The sequence below is a fragment of the Callorhinus ursinus genome, unplaced genomic scaffold (genome assembly GCF_003265705.2).
Source record: "Callorhinus ursinus isolate GAN/ISIS: 27379988/994484 unplaced genomic scaffold, GSC_fseal_2.0 scaffold13, whole genome shotgun sequence".
In the NCBI taxonomy this organism is placed as follows: domain Eukaryota; kingdom Metazoa; phylum Chordata; class Mammalia; order Carnivora; family Otariidae; genus Callorhinus; species Callorhinus ursinus.
Window position 1 is genome coordinate 20,890,336 of NW_027397075.1, and position 15,777 is coordinate 20,906,112.

The 15,777-nt window shown below is 48.3% G+C and overlaps 1 protein-coding gene and 1 pseudogene across 1 annotated transcript in view; one reads left to right on the forward strand and one right to left on the reverse strand.

The window, feature by feature from the left end:
* Positions 1-10,617, reverse strand: part of KIF26B (kinesin family member 26B) — a 444,580-nt gene extending 433,963 nt beyond the window's left edge. The window contains exons 1-2 of the mRNA XM_073899899.1: positions 9,638-10,617; positions 8,428-8,829 (exon numbers count right to left, since the gene is read on the reverse strand). Of these exons, the coding sequence (XP_073756000.1) occupies positions 8,428-8,829; positions 9,638-9,700 (465 nt within the window). The 5' untranslated portion in view covers positions 9,701-10,617. The remainder of the gene's footprint in view (positions 1-8,427; positions 8,830-9,637) is intronic.
* A 4,409-nt stretch (positions 10,618-15,026) lies between these two features.
* Positions 15,027-15,161, forward strand: LOC112828916 (U2 spliceosomal RNA; annotated as a pseudogene).
* Positions 15,162-15,777: the final 616 nt, after the last annotated feature.

The following is a 15,777-nucleotide window of genomic DNA, read 5'->3' on the forward strand; positions in this document are numbered from 1 at the left end:
AGAACAAAAGCCCTACCCTCTCCTGTATTCTCCGTCTCAATTAATGGCAGCAGTTCCTCACCCTTGTGGCCAGAAATTGGGGAGAGCCCTCATCTTCCACCTCTCTCTCTGTCCCGTATCCCCACAGGTTCTCTATGGACAACATCTGTCTGGTCCAAGCTGCCACCCCATTCCCACTGCATTGCCTTAGCTCAGGCCTGCACCCTCCGTCACCCAGGCCATGGCAAGGAGCCTCCTCATGGGCTCCCCAACGCCGTTCTGGAGCCCATCTTCCCTCACTGTCAGAGCAACCTGTCGTAAATGGATATCTGATCACCTCGTTCCCTTCCTGAATGCCCATCAACAGCTGCCCAAGGCCTACAGGGTAATAGGAGACTCTCCAGCTGCAAGGCCACTCATCCTAACCCCTGCCACCTTCCCAGTGCATTACTCACCCATGCACCCGCTATGCTACGGTAACTATGCACCCCTGCAGCTCCCAAAAGGGTACAGAGTGTGCATAACCTTCCTGGGCTTCGTGTCTACCGTTCCCTCCAGCTGGATGTTGGTGCTGCCCTGCGCTCAGTGAGCCGAACTCCCATCCACCTGCCAAAGGAGCTCTAGCCTCCCCTCTGCTCCCTGGCTGCCCGCCCAGCCTGTGGTCCAGCACTTCCTACACTGCTCTCAAACTCCGCTCCTTGTCTGTCTCTAAACTAGACTGGGAGTTGCCCCAGGGCAGGATGTTCATCTTCTTTGTTCCCTGGTTACAATGTGGCAGAGAGCTGCTGCAGCTGATACATGAGCAGGAATCAAAAATGCTTATGGGCATATGAATATGAAAGCAAAGACAGTAAATAAAATATTAACACACCCAATCCACAGCATATTTTAAAAATACATTGTGACCAAGTGGAGTTTATCAGGGGAATGCAATGATGGTTCATTCTTAGGAAATCAATAATAACAATTCAATATTAATACATCTAAGGAGAAAAATCATATGATCATCTCCTTAAACACTGAAAACACATTTGGCAAAATGTAACACCCATTTTTGATTAAAAACACCAAATAAAATAGGAATTGATGGACACTTCCTTAATTTATAAAAACTATACGTATACCTCAGTCCAAAAGCCCACATCTTACTTAATGGGAAAACCTATACACCTATCAACTATACCACTACCATTTAACACTGTATCAGAGGCATGAATCGATGTAACAAAGAAGAGAAAACCATTAAAGGAATAAAAACAGCAAAGGAAAGGAGTAATGATATCTCTACTTGTATAAGATAAATTCTTCTGAAAATCCAAGAGTGCCAATTTTAAAAACTAATGAATACGTTAATAGAATTTAACAAATAGGTTATAAAGTTAATATATAAATATCCCTCTTATATACAAACAATTATCAATTAGAAGATGAAAGTGAAGAGCTCATTTATAACAGCAATAAAAGATATAATTTAAGAGTAAATTAACAGAGTAAATTTAACAAGAAATGCACAAATTCTACAGGAGAAAAACCTTGAAAATTGCTGAAAAGTAGACTTGTTTTAATGGAATAACATTCCACGTTCTTGGGAAAGATTCAACATCATAAAGATGCCAAATGTCCCCCAGGTTAATATATAAATTTAACATGGTCACAGTTAAAATAATTATTTTCTGGAGTTAGGCAAGTTGATTCTCAAGTTCATATGGGAAAACAGGAAGAATGACCAGGAAACTCCCAGAAAGGAAAGGTGCTGTTTGGGAGAGGGAGAGCTAGCCCTACCAAATATTAAAACTTACTACAAAGATTCTGTACTTAAAATAGCGCGTGGGCACCTGGGTGGCTCAGTTGGTTGGGCATCTGACTTGGTTTTGGCTCAGGTCGTGATCTCACGGTGGTGGGACTGAGCCCAGCATTGGGCTCCACACTCACCACAGAGTCTGCTTCCGATTCTCTCCCTGCCCCCAACGCATGCACACTCACGCCCTCTCTAAAGTAAAGATAAAACCTAAAAAAAATAAAATAAAATAAAATAGCGTGGAACTGGCACATGAAGAGACAGATAAATAGCACATAGCAGAAGATCCAGAGACAGACCCAAGTTCAACTGAAAAGTTGGTTTATGATAATGACAGTATCTCAGATCAGTGGAGGGAAGATGGATGTTTTAAGAAAGGGTCTGGTGACAACTACAGACATTTAGAAAAAGATAAAACTGATCTGTACATTTCATTATACACCAAAGTAACTTCCCAGTGGATGAGACATCTAAATATTTAAAAGGAAGCCATAGGAATACTCAAAGAAAACAGGTGAATTCCTTTGAAACCTGGAAGTGCTAGGCAGACAGCCTTTGTAACCATGACTTGAAATCCAACTTTCTTAGATGGGTTCTGGAGCATCCCAAAGGCAGAGGTAAGCAGGATGACAGATACAAACTGATTTACTATTTTAATAAACATTTTTTTTAAGTAGTCTCCACACCCAGCATGGAGCCCAACACGGGGCTTGAACTCGAACCCTGAGATCAAGACCTGAGCTGAGATCAAGAGTTGGATACTTAACTGACTGGGCCACCCAGGAACGCCTTGATAAAACATTTTTTAAAGATTTTATTTATTTGAGAGAGAGAACAAGTGAGAGGCAAAGGGAGAGGGAGAAGCAGACTCCCCGCTGAGCAGGGAGCCTGATTTGGGGCTCAATCCCAGGACCCTGAGATCATGACCTGGGCCAAACGCAGACACCTAACTGACTGAGCCACCCAAGTGCCCCTTGATAAACATTTTTAAAGTAATTTAGGAATACGGGTTTATTCCCTGTCCTTTGGCACCTATGCAAATGCACTCTACAAGATTTCGGACTGGTGCACTAAGTACAAAAGATCAGCAGGAACCCATTGAAACCGAGCTTCTTTGCCACAGTAACACCACACAGGAGGTTTAAGAAAAGAGAGAGAGAGGTAAAGAAAAGATGCTACGGTCAGTCTGTGACCCAAGATAGTAAAAAGGAAATCAGTTTGTATTCCTGAAAAGAGACCAGGAACCCTGACAGATACCAGCCAACTTGCAACCTTTGCCAGGACGAAACAGAGCTAAGTCTGGCAGCCCTACAGACCTGGTGCTGAGACGTTCCCCTGAGGAACTCTTCCCCTTAGGAGGTCAGCACAGGGCGCCCCCACCCAACAGGTTTTCCAGAAAGGGCAGGCAACAGAGGAGTCCCAAGTGAGTGAACAGAAATATGAGGAAGTTCCTTTCCCCCCTGCATTACATTCCAGCCAAGAAAATTACTCAGCTCACCATCCTGACAACCCCACATATTTTCCCACCCCCCTCAAAGTAATGCTACCATCTGTGAGCCCAGGAAAAATAATCCTCTCTCTCTCTCTCTCAAGGTCGGGGGGGGGGGGGGCCTCCCACTCAGGCAGTTATCCTAACAGTGACCCTCAAGGGGTTTGGGGGGGGAGTTTCCTTGGATTTCTCTGTTCCTTGCATCTTTACTCATGCTTCCTTTTTGTGACCTGAACCATATCGATCATTTGGAATTCCTGGGGAAAGAAATCGGGTTCATCTTCACTTTGCTGTAAGAGATCTGATGTATGGGGGGACGGGGGAGGCATATCCAAGTACAGTGCCCGGCACATACCAAGGCCAATAACTGCTAGCCGTTTATAATCATCATCATTACCATCACCATTAGGATTAGTTGATGAATGGCACAATCTGTGATATGCCAAAGAGCAACTCATGGTGCCTAAATTTTATTGACTTAATCCTTCCAAATGCTGACAAATTACTAGCCTCAGCCATTTAAAAATCACATTTCTAATGCAATAATCCTATCTGCGATGTGTGTGGAAGACATTACTACAGCCCAGGGATTTTTACAAAGTGAATTAAGTCACTATAAAAACTGACCATGTTGGTTCACAATTAAAAGTCTGGTGGAATGAAATGCCATTATTCCATAGCTTGCTAAGCCCGAAGGAAGAGATTACCTTTCACGTGTCTCTACTGGGAATGTTTTTAGAATCCCTAAAATGTTTCCGGAATGTTCTCATTACTGATATTATCTATTAGCTGATCTTGTATCGAAAATATTTCTGAAATGGAAAAGATTTAAATCACGTGTTCTGAAAATTACCAAGTGTTCTTAAAAAGATTTCAGATAAAAGTCTCTCATAATTAAGCATTTAAAATGCAATATGTATTGTATCTATGAAGAATCACACCATGGCTTCTGGAGGAACTTTTCCATAGAGTTATTTTTTCATACCCGTTTTGGAGCTGGGAAAATACAGAAATACACACACATACACACACACACACACACACACACACACACACACGCATATTCCCCAAGTCTAGACTTACTTGGGCTCTGGCTATTTAGAGTCTACGTTTGGTGTTTTTAAAACCCTCTGACACATTCCTTTCTTTCATCTCTGTGATTCCTGGCCACCCTTCTCGGTACGGCTGTCTAATCTTCCTGATATTTCTGGGGCATAAATGGACCCAGAATACTTGACTGAGAAAAAAATCAGATAGGAATGTAGTTCTGGACTTTTTTTTTTTTTTTACATAAAAGATTTTCTTGTATTGATATGGAAATGGCAGATGCCCGAGACCCTTCTGCCAACCTGAAACATTTCTGCCTACTCCAGGGAATTCCTTTGGGCTGATGTTTCTTAGGGCTTACACTGTTGTGTAAGTTCCTAAAAGTTCCGTCTCAGTTATCTGAATGATTGAGGATAGGCCCCAAATGGGAGATTCATTCCTTGGCCCTTATTTCTGCTCAGTGCCTTGACTGTGTGTAAAACAGGAAAGATGCTCATGCCAGTGGATCTGAAACGGTTTTATATTTACACACTGGAATTCTACCAGGGGCAAAAGGACTGTGTTCACCACAAACCCCAACACGTTACAAATCAGCATTCTTTTATCTGACCCCTTCTACTTACCAGCTCTAGAAAAAGACCTGATATAAACCTAGTGAGTACTTTTTTTACTGACAGAGGCAATAAAAGTCAATCCCAATGTTTTACAGTCTGCCACCAGGCACAGATCTTTACTCACCCAGGTAAGTTGTTATTTGAAGGGACAAACCCAGAGCATCATCAACAGGTGCATGAGATCATAGTTGCCATTCCTCCACTCCAGAGTCTGTTTTATTCCTCAATCTGCCTCCACTCCCTGCCTCTTTCCAGAAACCTCACACTCTATGCATGGAAAACCAAACCCATTATCACCCTTCTCCCTGAGCCACTCCCAAATATGTATCTCCTCCTGTTTCCTGCCTCAGTTAACACCAACCCCACCGGGCACAGTTAGGTGCAGTTCCCTGACCTAGAAACCTCTGAGTCCTGCTGCCTTCTGCCCTGAAGCCTTGGTCTCCTGTGGTCACATGACCCCCAAGAGTGCTCAGAATAGGGTAGTCACTCCTCAGGCCACCAGAGCCACTATCTAACTGCTGGGACCGGCCAGACACTCCCCCCCCCCCATGGGCTCACCAGCCCTTCACCTCCCCTCCTTAACCAACTGTCCCTGACACAAAACTGGGGGGATTCAACAGGGCTTGCTATCTACAAATGAGTGCAGGGTGAGGACTCCAATAGCTATATGATATTTGGAAAATGTACTGATGAAATTAGAAACTGAAAGTGGATAATGTTTGATAAAAAAAAAAAACCCTAACTCAATAAAACATAAATCTAACAGTATCTTGGCTCGTTAATAATCATCAACGACCCCACATCTTTCTCAAAAGAAAGTTATAAATATGGGCAAAAACGGATTTACTCAAGGTCACAAAATGTATCAGCGGTGCAGAAAGAACTAAAACCACATCCATCCTAAAATAATAAAAGATTCCTGGATGTGCCATTCTGCCTCTGACTTCTAAACGTCCACCTAGGAGATTTTTAATACCACCCAGAAGAGTTTAGTACTCTGTTTAAGAAAATATTTCCTAAATACGGTTAAGCACCTTAGGTGAATTACAATGATGGTTTTTGCTAATTACCCCTCAAGAACATGCCTTTTTCTTCTAGACTCTTACTCTCCAGGGCAAACTGCACGTTGGAGTCACAGTAGCATCTCCTGGTCTAATGAAACTTAACTCTTTTGGTGCCTGAGAACTACAGAGATCCATAGCTTGCTCATAAATCCAGCCCTGGGAAGAAGTGAGGCCTTATCTCTGAATTCTGTGGGCCTCCATCCATTCTGCTCAAGAGAACACAGCATGTGTTTCCTTAAAATATCGCAGGCTTTAAAAGGAGAATGGAAATTCTACCTCATCTGAGGGTACCGATGCTTAAAAAAGGAGGGAAAACAAAGCTGAAATTTTATATTATCCTGAGAAACGTGCAGAAGATTTGTAGTTAACACTGAGGCCCCATACCTCATGACTAACAAGGAGGCGATCCAGGTCACTGTTGTTTCTGGTTAAGCCTTGCGCAGCCAGGCAACTGTGGTCCTGGGTGATACTGATGTGTTGCCAGCAAGTGACCCCACTCAGCCCTCCCCATGACTGACAGCTCTCCCCCAGACATGTCTGGGGGCAGAGCGCTGAGGTTCAGAGACCCCTGACCGCTTCCCCAGGTCACTTTAATTTCATCACGTAAATACAATTGGCAAATATATTGAACTGTAACACCGGGAATGGATCTTCCAGGTGCTTCCAACAAAACCCCAAATCGACTTTGTCACACGAGTCCACAACACAGGATGGATACATTTGAATTTCACATTTGTTTCTTCTTCCTATAGTTTCCTTCCCTTCTTTGTTTGTATGAATAGAGTAGATTTTGATTTAGTTTTGCACACAGGAGCAAACACCACCACCACCAAGCTATTTAAGAACAGGTCCTTAAGAATGTTCTAGAATGCTTTGGTAGACTGCAACTTACTAGGATTGCCACCTATCAGATAATATCTTTAAGAACCAAGGTTTTTCAAAATTTATCAGAGGGTCTAGTCTGGTTGTACCATCTCACAGTGCCCCACATCTTCCTCTCAAGCACTTATGGCAAATGGGAACAAATTATGAATTCATTTTGTGGTCAACGTTTGTATCCCCCATTTGAATATAAGCTCCATGGGGACAAGGACTGTAAATACCAGTTATTTTGTTGCTGTGCCTAACAGTGCCCTGAATGCAGCAGGAAATCAGAGACTATTAATAAATGATCAAAAGAAATCACTCACACAAGTGTGTGTGAGTGAAGCAGTGTTAAATTGGAGAATATAGAATGTAAGTATAAAATAAGCTTTTAGATTTCCTGAGATTGTTCTTAGGGGAGTCTGGGCAGATTTATTATCAAACTACAAAAATGGCATACTGACAACAATCCACAAGTTAATTATTCTTGAGATAAATTCGGGATTCATAAAACCAATTCTCTGGGTGGTAATTTTCCACATGTAAAATTTTTACAACTTCTGTGGGTATTTGTTTAATTTAACCCTTGCATATGAAAACACTGATGTGTGTGAATTTGGATAGGCAGATGAGGCAAGCAGATGCAGTTACTGCTCAATTTCACGACTCAAAATCACAGTATTTCATTTCAGAAGTCACAGAAATATAAATCAGAAAATGCCACTGAGCAGTGTCAGAAACCCCCACAGCTATGCACTGTTTTCTCGATATTTCTCTCTAACCACTGATAAAAACTCTTTGAAGTGGAAGAGTAAATATTATCATTTGATAGTACTTGGACCCAACAGTGCAAATACAATTGCATTGTGTTACACTCTGGGGTCCCGCACACACCACGCCGCAGCGTTGCCATGGAGGAGCGAATGTGCTCAGGGCTGAGCCGGCCGCGAGGCAGCCCCGCTCTCAGGAGCTCCTACCCCTAATCTTCCGCGGGCAGACACGCGGGATGTTAGGGGTGACACGCCGGCATTCGAGTATGAGTTTCTGTTTTTGTCATCCTGGGAACGAAGGCCCACGAATAGGCCGTGGGAAACGCCAAGCCCTAAGTATCGGCTTGCTTTCACCACTCCCACCGGCCTGTTCGGAAGGATCACGGGTGGCTGGGGGGAGGAGACCCTAAGGAGCCGGCCGGCAGTGCCCGCGCGAGGCAGAAAGGAAGCTCCCACGAGCAGGTGCCGGCTGTCCCCCCGCCTGCCACACCGCAAAGGTTGGCGGCGCGCGGACAGAGGGTCTCCGGGGAGGGCGCCCCGCGCAGGTCCAACAGCAGGTCCCGGCAGGTGCGGGGAGCACAGCGAGCTGTTGGGAGTGGAGGGCAGCGGGACGGATGAGTTGGGGCGTACCCAGTGGGCGGAGAGGCCTGAGCGCACCTCCCGGCTCTGTGCCCCGGGGCGGCCTGGCGAGCGAGAGGCGCCGGCTCGCCCCCCGGCGCCCCTCCGGCCGACGCCCGCCCTGGCCTCCCCCTCCCCCCCACGCTCCGGGGCCGCCCTCCCTCCTGCCCCCGCGCGGTCTCACCTTGCCGGGGAAGGGCCCTGGGAGGAGCAGCTTCAGCGCCTGCCTCTTCAGCTCCACCAGGCGGGCGTTGCAGTTCTCGCACCAGACGCCGCGGTCCGAGCCGGGGGAGGAGCCGCCGCCGCTGCCCGAGCCCGGGGAGCCGGTGCCGAAGCCCGGCGAGCCGCCCAGGGAGCCCGGCGAGCTGGTGCCGATGCCCGGGGAGGCGGGGCCCGGGGAGCCCGTAAAGGAGCTCGGGGACGAGGTGCCCGAGCCGGGGGACGGGGTCCCCGACGAGCCGAGCGCCGAACCCGCGCCCTCGGGGGTGGGCCGGCTGCCCGCGCGCGACTCCTCGTACGCTTTCCGGTACCAGCTCTCGGGGGAGAAGGGCGCCGCGGGCTTGGTGGGCGAGCAGACTTCATTCACCTGCGGGGGAGACGTGCGGAGTCAGGGGCAGCAGGGCGGCGGGTTCCCGCGCCCCCGGGCCGGGCTGGGGGCGCCCTCCCGTCGGCCCGGGATCCGCGCGCCCCCGAGGGTCGGGCCGAGGGCCAAGGGCGCGCGTTTGGGACCTCTCCGAGCCCTGCGGCCGAATCTGCTTGCATCTGCCCAGTTAATCGTCCTTAAGTAGGTCCCGGCTTCCTGGGCGCCGGCGGATTCCTCCTCGGGTCGGGAGGAGGGGGCTCGCCCAGGGGCTTCCCATGGTTTCTGCAAGGAGAACCCATACAGTCAGCGCCCCGCGCTTTTGAATCCGACACCCATTCCAGAAAGAGCCCAGGTTCAAGATCCTGGAAGACGCTATGGCGGGGGGCGTGGTGGGGGGGCATCTGGGTTTTCATTCATTTGGGGTACAGCCCTCCGGATCCTGAAGGTAAATGGAAGGCTCCCCCCGCTCCAGGGCAATGATCCCGAGGAACGGCAGAGCATTCATGGACACTCCCCCGCCCCATTCGGCTTAACTCTGCCTGGAAGTGCATGAATGCCGCAAAAGTTAGGGGTGCAGGCACCGCCAGGAACGCGAGGACTGGGAAAATTCCGAGGGCCAGGCGAGTGTGCCGGCGTCCTCGCCCGCGGACCCGCCTCGGTGCGCGCACGCCCAGCCCGCCCGGCCGAGGCGCCTCTGCAGCCGCAGGAGAGCTCGCGGCCGCCCTCCGGGGCCGCACGGCGCCGGGAAAGGGGGACCCCGGCCGAGGGGACTCTGGTCAAGCGCCTCTGCATTGTACCCGTCACAACTTACCCCGTATTTCTTGCCCCTGCTGGAGACCGCCAGCCTCTCTTTATTCCCGGCTACCGAATTCATGGTGGCTTTTCCAAAGGAGAGTGTCTAAATGTTCCAGCAACGCTACATCCAAAAGGTCTTCCAACCCTGAAGGGTCCCCCCGTTGTCGGGGGCTGCCTCTTGGCCCTCAAGTCAAGGTTTCTTAATGGGAGGGGGGGTGAAGAATCAAAGCTAAATGGAGCCCAGAAGTAATAGCACTAATTTGCAGAACGGGTTGGAGTGGCTGGTTTATTCTTCTCTTCAAATAATGCTTTTCCTCATCCTCTTCTGCCTCCTCCAGTCACACGTTCTCTTCTCACGGTCACATCCAGATAATTAGCATTTTCCTCAGCCAAGTGGGTCCGTTTTCCTCCACGAGGGAAGCGAGGCGGGCAGCCGGGCACACGCAGCTGCAGGGGAAGGTGGGCGAGCCCTTGCCGCGCCTCGCCTCCCGCCCGCGAGCCGGCGGTGGGAACTTGCCTCCTTCACGGAGCTCGGTAACTGAGTTCAAAGAAATTCTCCCAAAATATAAAGATCCAGACTCGGGGAGGAGCCTCGGCGCGTCGCGGAGCCAATATCCGCCGGCCCGCTCGGCCTGACAGTCGCGCGAGGGCAGGGAGAGGCGGCTCGGCGTGGCCCGGGCGCCGCCGCGGTCAGCGCGCGCGTGTGCGCCCGGGCGCAGCGCAGAACCTCGGGAACAGCCGCCCCGCCGCCTGGGAGCCCGCCGCCTGGCTGCCGCCGCCGCGCCGGCCGGGATCCATTTTATGTTGCGGCGCGCCCGCCTGACAGTGCGAGGCGAGCGCCGGGGGGCGGGGGTCGTAAATCTCGTCCCTTGCGGGGAAGTTCCTGGAGAGTGGCCCGTGGCCAGGGCCCTAATGAAACGCCACTGCGCGAGGCTGACGCGGAGGGGCAGCGCCGAGCGAAAGGGCTGGACAGAAATGCGCCCAAGCCTCCCCGCCCCCAAGTTCTTTCTCTTCCTGGCAAGGCTTGCAGTTCTGCCTTTGAAACGCCGTGTAAAAGGGACTGAGTCACAAACAAGTCCACAAACATGCCGGGTCCTCCCCCCGCCCTTTGTTCTCCTAGACCTGCCCTGCAAACCTTTTCTGGAATTGCCCTACCAATCCCCGGCCGGCCGGGGACTGGAGGAACAGGGGGTAACGGGAGGGACGGGGGGGGGCACGGGGGGGCGGACACCCACCCAGCCACAGCCAGAGGACCTGGGGGACGTCGACCCCCGCCCCGCACGCCCCAAGCTGCGACGTGCCGAGCCGCCCAGGGCTGGCCCAGGTGAGTCCGGGATCAGGCTGGCTACCACTGGGCAGGGGAAACTGAGGGATTCGCCGCGGTCCACAAGCGCAGCGCGGGCCGCGCGGGCCTGGAAAGGGGGTGTGTGCGGGCTGACCTCGCCTCGCCGCTCCGGGATCGGTCCCCTCGGCACCCCTCCTTCCCTTTCTTCCCGCACCTGGGGCCCGCGGAGCACCCGGCCACCGCCCCCTGTCGGATCCCGCGCCACCCCCGGTGCAGCGCCGGGGAGTGCAGGAAACCGGCATATGCCAGGCTCCACACGTGGCTGCTCCGGGGTGTCATTTTTCATCTCCCGGGAGGACATTTCTCCTGGTGAGCCGGCAGGTCTGTTTGGTTGTGACCTTTAATTAACACCCCGCCAGACGCCTGGAGAAGGACCGGCCCAGTGCGGGGATCACGTGAGGTGTAATGGCATCTCCGCGCCCGGAGGCACCCGCCTGGGGGTGGGCGAGGGAGCAAAAGATGTTTGGGGCTTTCCAATCGCTGGCTTCCTTCTGAGATAGGGAGGGGGGAGGAAGACAACCTTCTGAAGGTGCTGAAACCCTGGGGCAACGCCCCTCCCGCCTTGCTCGGGGAAAATTCCTTCTGTGCCTCCCTCTCGCTGCCATCCACCCACCCCACCCCACCCCCTCGCCGCAGCCCCGGCGTGGGAAGATTTCACAGGCACCAAAGCGAGGTAAGAAGGTCAAAATGAAGATGTTGACAGCAGTGTGGAAGTTTCCATTACGTTCCAGCTTCCAATTTAAAAGCGATCACATCGAGAGAGGACCTGAGAGGGGGGCAGGTACGCCTCCAGGCGGCCCACCGCGGCTCCCAGCCACATCTGTATTCCGCAGGGGTGCGGCTGGAGATGGCCTCGCCATTAGCTCGGCGCTGCGCAACAGCAGCGTGCGGCCCCCTGAAACGCACCAGCGGGTGAAGCCGCGGCAGGTGGGGGTGGTGGGGAGGTGGGGTGTCCAAGGTGAACTGTTCGGAGCTGCGAGATCCACCTTGAAGACTGAGGTCTGCTTTGCATCCCCAAGTAGCTGAGGCCCCAAAGCGTGTTTAGTGGGCTCAGAGCGCCCTCTGTTGATCACAGTCTACACCCGGAGGCCCCGCCGGAGAGCTCGGTTCGAGGCTTTTTTTAAAAAGTGGACGTAACATTTACACACAGTGAAATGCACAGATCTTAAGGGTACAGATCTGTGAATTTTGGTAAATCTAGGCTCCCGGATAAGCCACCACCTCAGTCAAGGTATAAATGTCCGTTCCTGCACAGAGTTCTTCCCTGCCTCTTCCCAGGCCGTCCCCACCCCTCGCACACAGCCCCTGCTCTAATTTCCATCACCATCCGATTAGTTTTGTCTGATCTTGAACTTTTTATTCGTTGACTCCAGGCGGTGTGCATTCTTTTGTGTTTGGCTTTTGTCGCTTAATATAAAGTTTCTGAGCTTCATGTTGTTGGGTACGGGTCTGTATTCAGCCTGTACTCTGTTTTTCATTCCTGTCTCTCCTGCCTTCTCTTTGTTAACTGAATATTTTGGGGGATTCCGCTTTCATCCCTCTACTGGACTCTGAGCTCTAATGATTATAATGTGCATCTTTAATTTATCATGGGCCATTTAGAGTTAACATTGAGCCATTTCACCTAAAATGGAAGAAACTTGCAAAAGTAAATCCCATTATACCTCCCTCTTTTGTGCTATTTGGATAAATTTTATATCTACCTACATTAGAAAACCCACAATACAATCTTACCAATTTTATTTTAAACAACCTGTTGTCTTCTAGTGAAACTAGAAAGTTTTAAATACAGTTTTTTCTATGTACCCAGTTTTGCCATTTCTGGGACTCTTAATTTTTTTCCCTATTGAGCCAACTTTCGAACTGGGTCATTTCCCTTCAGACTGTAGGACACCCTTTAGCATGTCTTGTACTGAGGGTCTCCTGGCAACAAATTCTCTCAGTTTCTGCTTGTCTGAAAATGTTTGTGTTTTTTTTTCATATTCTGTGTTTGAAGAATAGTTTAACTGGATGTAGAATTCTTGGTTGACAGTTATTTTTCTTCCAGCTTTTTAAAGATGTCAATCATTGCCTCCTGGCCTTTTTTGTTTGTTTGTTTTTCTTTTGATTTTTATTTTCATTTCATTTATTTTTTTTTTAAGAGAGAGAGAACAGGAGAGAGAGACTCTCAAGCAGACACTCACTGAGTGTGGAGTCCAGCTCGATCTCAGGACGCTGAGACCATGACCTGAGCCAAAATCAAGAGTTGGACACTTAACTGAGCCACCCAGGCCCCCCAGCCTTTTTTGCCTCTGATTGGAGATGAACAGTAATTCTATAGGAATTCTTCTTGTGTGTAATATGTCCTTTTTCTCTGGATGCTCTGAAGATTTTCCCTTTACCATTAATTCTCAACAATTTGACTCTGATGCTCCTAGATGTGGTTCTCTCTGTACTTATCCTGCTTGAGGTTTGCTGAATTCCTAGGACCTATAAGTTAATCTAGAAGTTTTTCAGCAAATTTGGGGTCATTTCAGCCATTTTTTATTCAAATTACTTTCTGCCCCATTCTCTCTTTCCTCTCCTTCTGGGAGTCCAATTACATGCATATTATTATACTACTTGAATTGTCTCATAAGTTACTGAGGTGGTTCTATTTATTAACATCCTTACTCCTCAGTTCTTCAATCTGGATAATTTCTGGCAATCCTTTATTAAGTTCACCAAGCATCGCTTCTGCTATCTCCACTCTCTGTTAAGAATATCCAATAAGGGGCGCCTGGGTGACTCAGTCAATAAGCATCTGCCTTCGGCTCAGGTCATGATCCCAGGGTCCTGGGATCGAGCCCCACATCAGGCTCCCTGCTACACGGGGAAGCCTGCTTCTCCCTCTCCAACTCCTCCTGCTTGTGTTCCCTCTCTTGCTATGTCTCTCTCTGTCAAATAAATAAATAAAATCTTAAAAAAAAGAATATCCAGTAAATTCTTTATTTTAGATATTGTAATTTTTAATACATGCCTACATACATACATAGTTTCCATTTATCTGCTTCTTTTTCCTTTAAATCCTTGAACACAGTCATGAGAGCAGCTTTAAATTTCTTGTCTGCTAATTCCAACATCTGGCTCATTTGGGGGTCACTTTCTATGAACTGATTTTTCTCTTGACTCTGAATCCCATCTTCCTGTTTCTTTTCATAGCCGATATCCAATAAAATTTAACTACATGCTGAATACGGTAGACATTACATCATAGAGATGCTGGATTCTATTATCTTCCTTTAAAGAGTATTGATTTTGTTCTACAATAGGCAGTTAAGCTAGTTATGGATTACCTTAAACTTGTTAGCAACTTGGCTTTATGCTTTGTTAGACCAGATCTATGTCAGCTGTGGCTTATTATCTAAGAAAAATTACTTGGTCCTGAGACTTGTTCTTAACCCCTAAAGTGGGGCACTTCTAGGATTTCAGTAAAAAGCCCAAAGTGTTTGCCAGACCCTCTCACTTGGGACCTACAGTCCATGCTCTGCTCCCCGTAGTGATAGCAGCTAAAGTCAATTCTTCCAGCTTCTAGATCCTGCTTTCCTCTGACTTCCTGTAGCTCTCCCACGTATACAAAATTCAAAAATATCAGCCAAGGACTTGGGGGAAATTGCAGATTTTAGGGCTGCCTCTCTCCTTTCCAAGATTCTCCTTCTCCCTTTCCAGTGACAGCCCTTAACTCCACCAGGTAATGCCTCACACCAGAAAGACTGGCTTTCTCAAGTTACAGCCGCTGTGCCCAGCATACTGGAACAGACCCATATAATCCTTCTTTCAGGGACTGAACCCTTGACTCCCCTCTGCTGCTGCCTACTTCTGGCCACTCTTCTGTGCCTTTAAATAGGCTTTTTGTTGTTGTTATCCAGCTTGTAATTGTTTTCTTTGGGGAATTCAATTGTATATAAAGTACGCCCCAGTTTTAGTCTTAATGGTGGCTTTTTCAAGTCTACCTTAGGTTTTTGAAATTCCTGTAGTTTCAAGGGTTTTTATTCTGTAATTAGCAGCCTAAAAAGTTAGTCTTTGAAGAATCTAACTATATATTGCTTCTCGGCCTTTTGGCTAAGATCAAGTGTTAAGAGTCTTAACTATATTTTCTGTTGGACTGAAGGTTCTAATGATGCAACCAGACCCTTCACTGATAGATAGATAGACATATCTAACATATAGATTTCTTACCTTTTCACATTCGAGGACATTAACAGCATTACTTCAAAAACACACACACACCTTATTTTATGAATGAAGAAACTACATACTGGCTTCTAAAAGCTGAGCACTTCTCTAAACACCAATCTATTTATTCCATTGATACCCTTGGGTGAAACAATATCTCCCTGTTACATCCACAGGTACAAAGTGCAAAAACACTAAGGTCTATTACTTGGCTAAGAATGAAATTCTTATACCATATTCCTTGTTGCTTAATTATTAAGTGGACGTAACTTCTTTGGGAATGTTTCATGGGACTTTTACATTGTCAGAAAATGCAATTTAGCTTTCTCATTATTTAAATCTCAGGGAGAAGTAGCTCATAAATTTTTATAGCTAAATATATTATGACACTGTATTTTTGAAAGTCTAAAAGAATAAATCAAAAATTAAGAAATAAAAACAAAATCAGGCTGGCCACTTCTAATTGCTAAGCAGAGGGCAACAGATAACATATTCCACTCCTCTTTAATACTTTTCTTTTGAAATCACTTCCCTAATGGTTTGGGCACAAACATGCCAGCAGAACCAGTGGGCTGACTGCATGTGCCAGAGGCCATTGAGTTTCTCCTTGAAAGGTA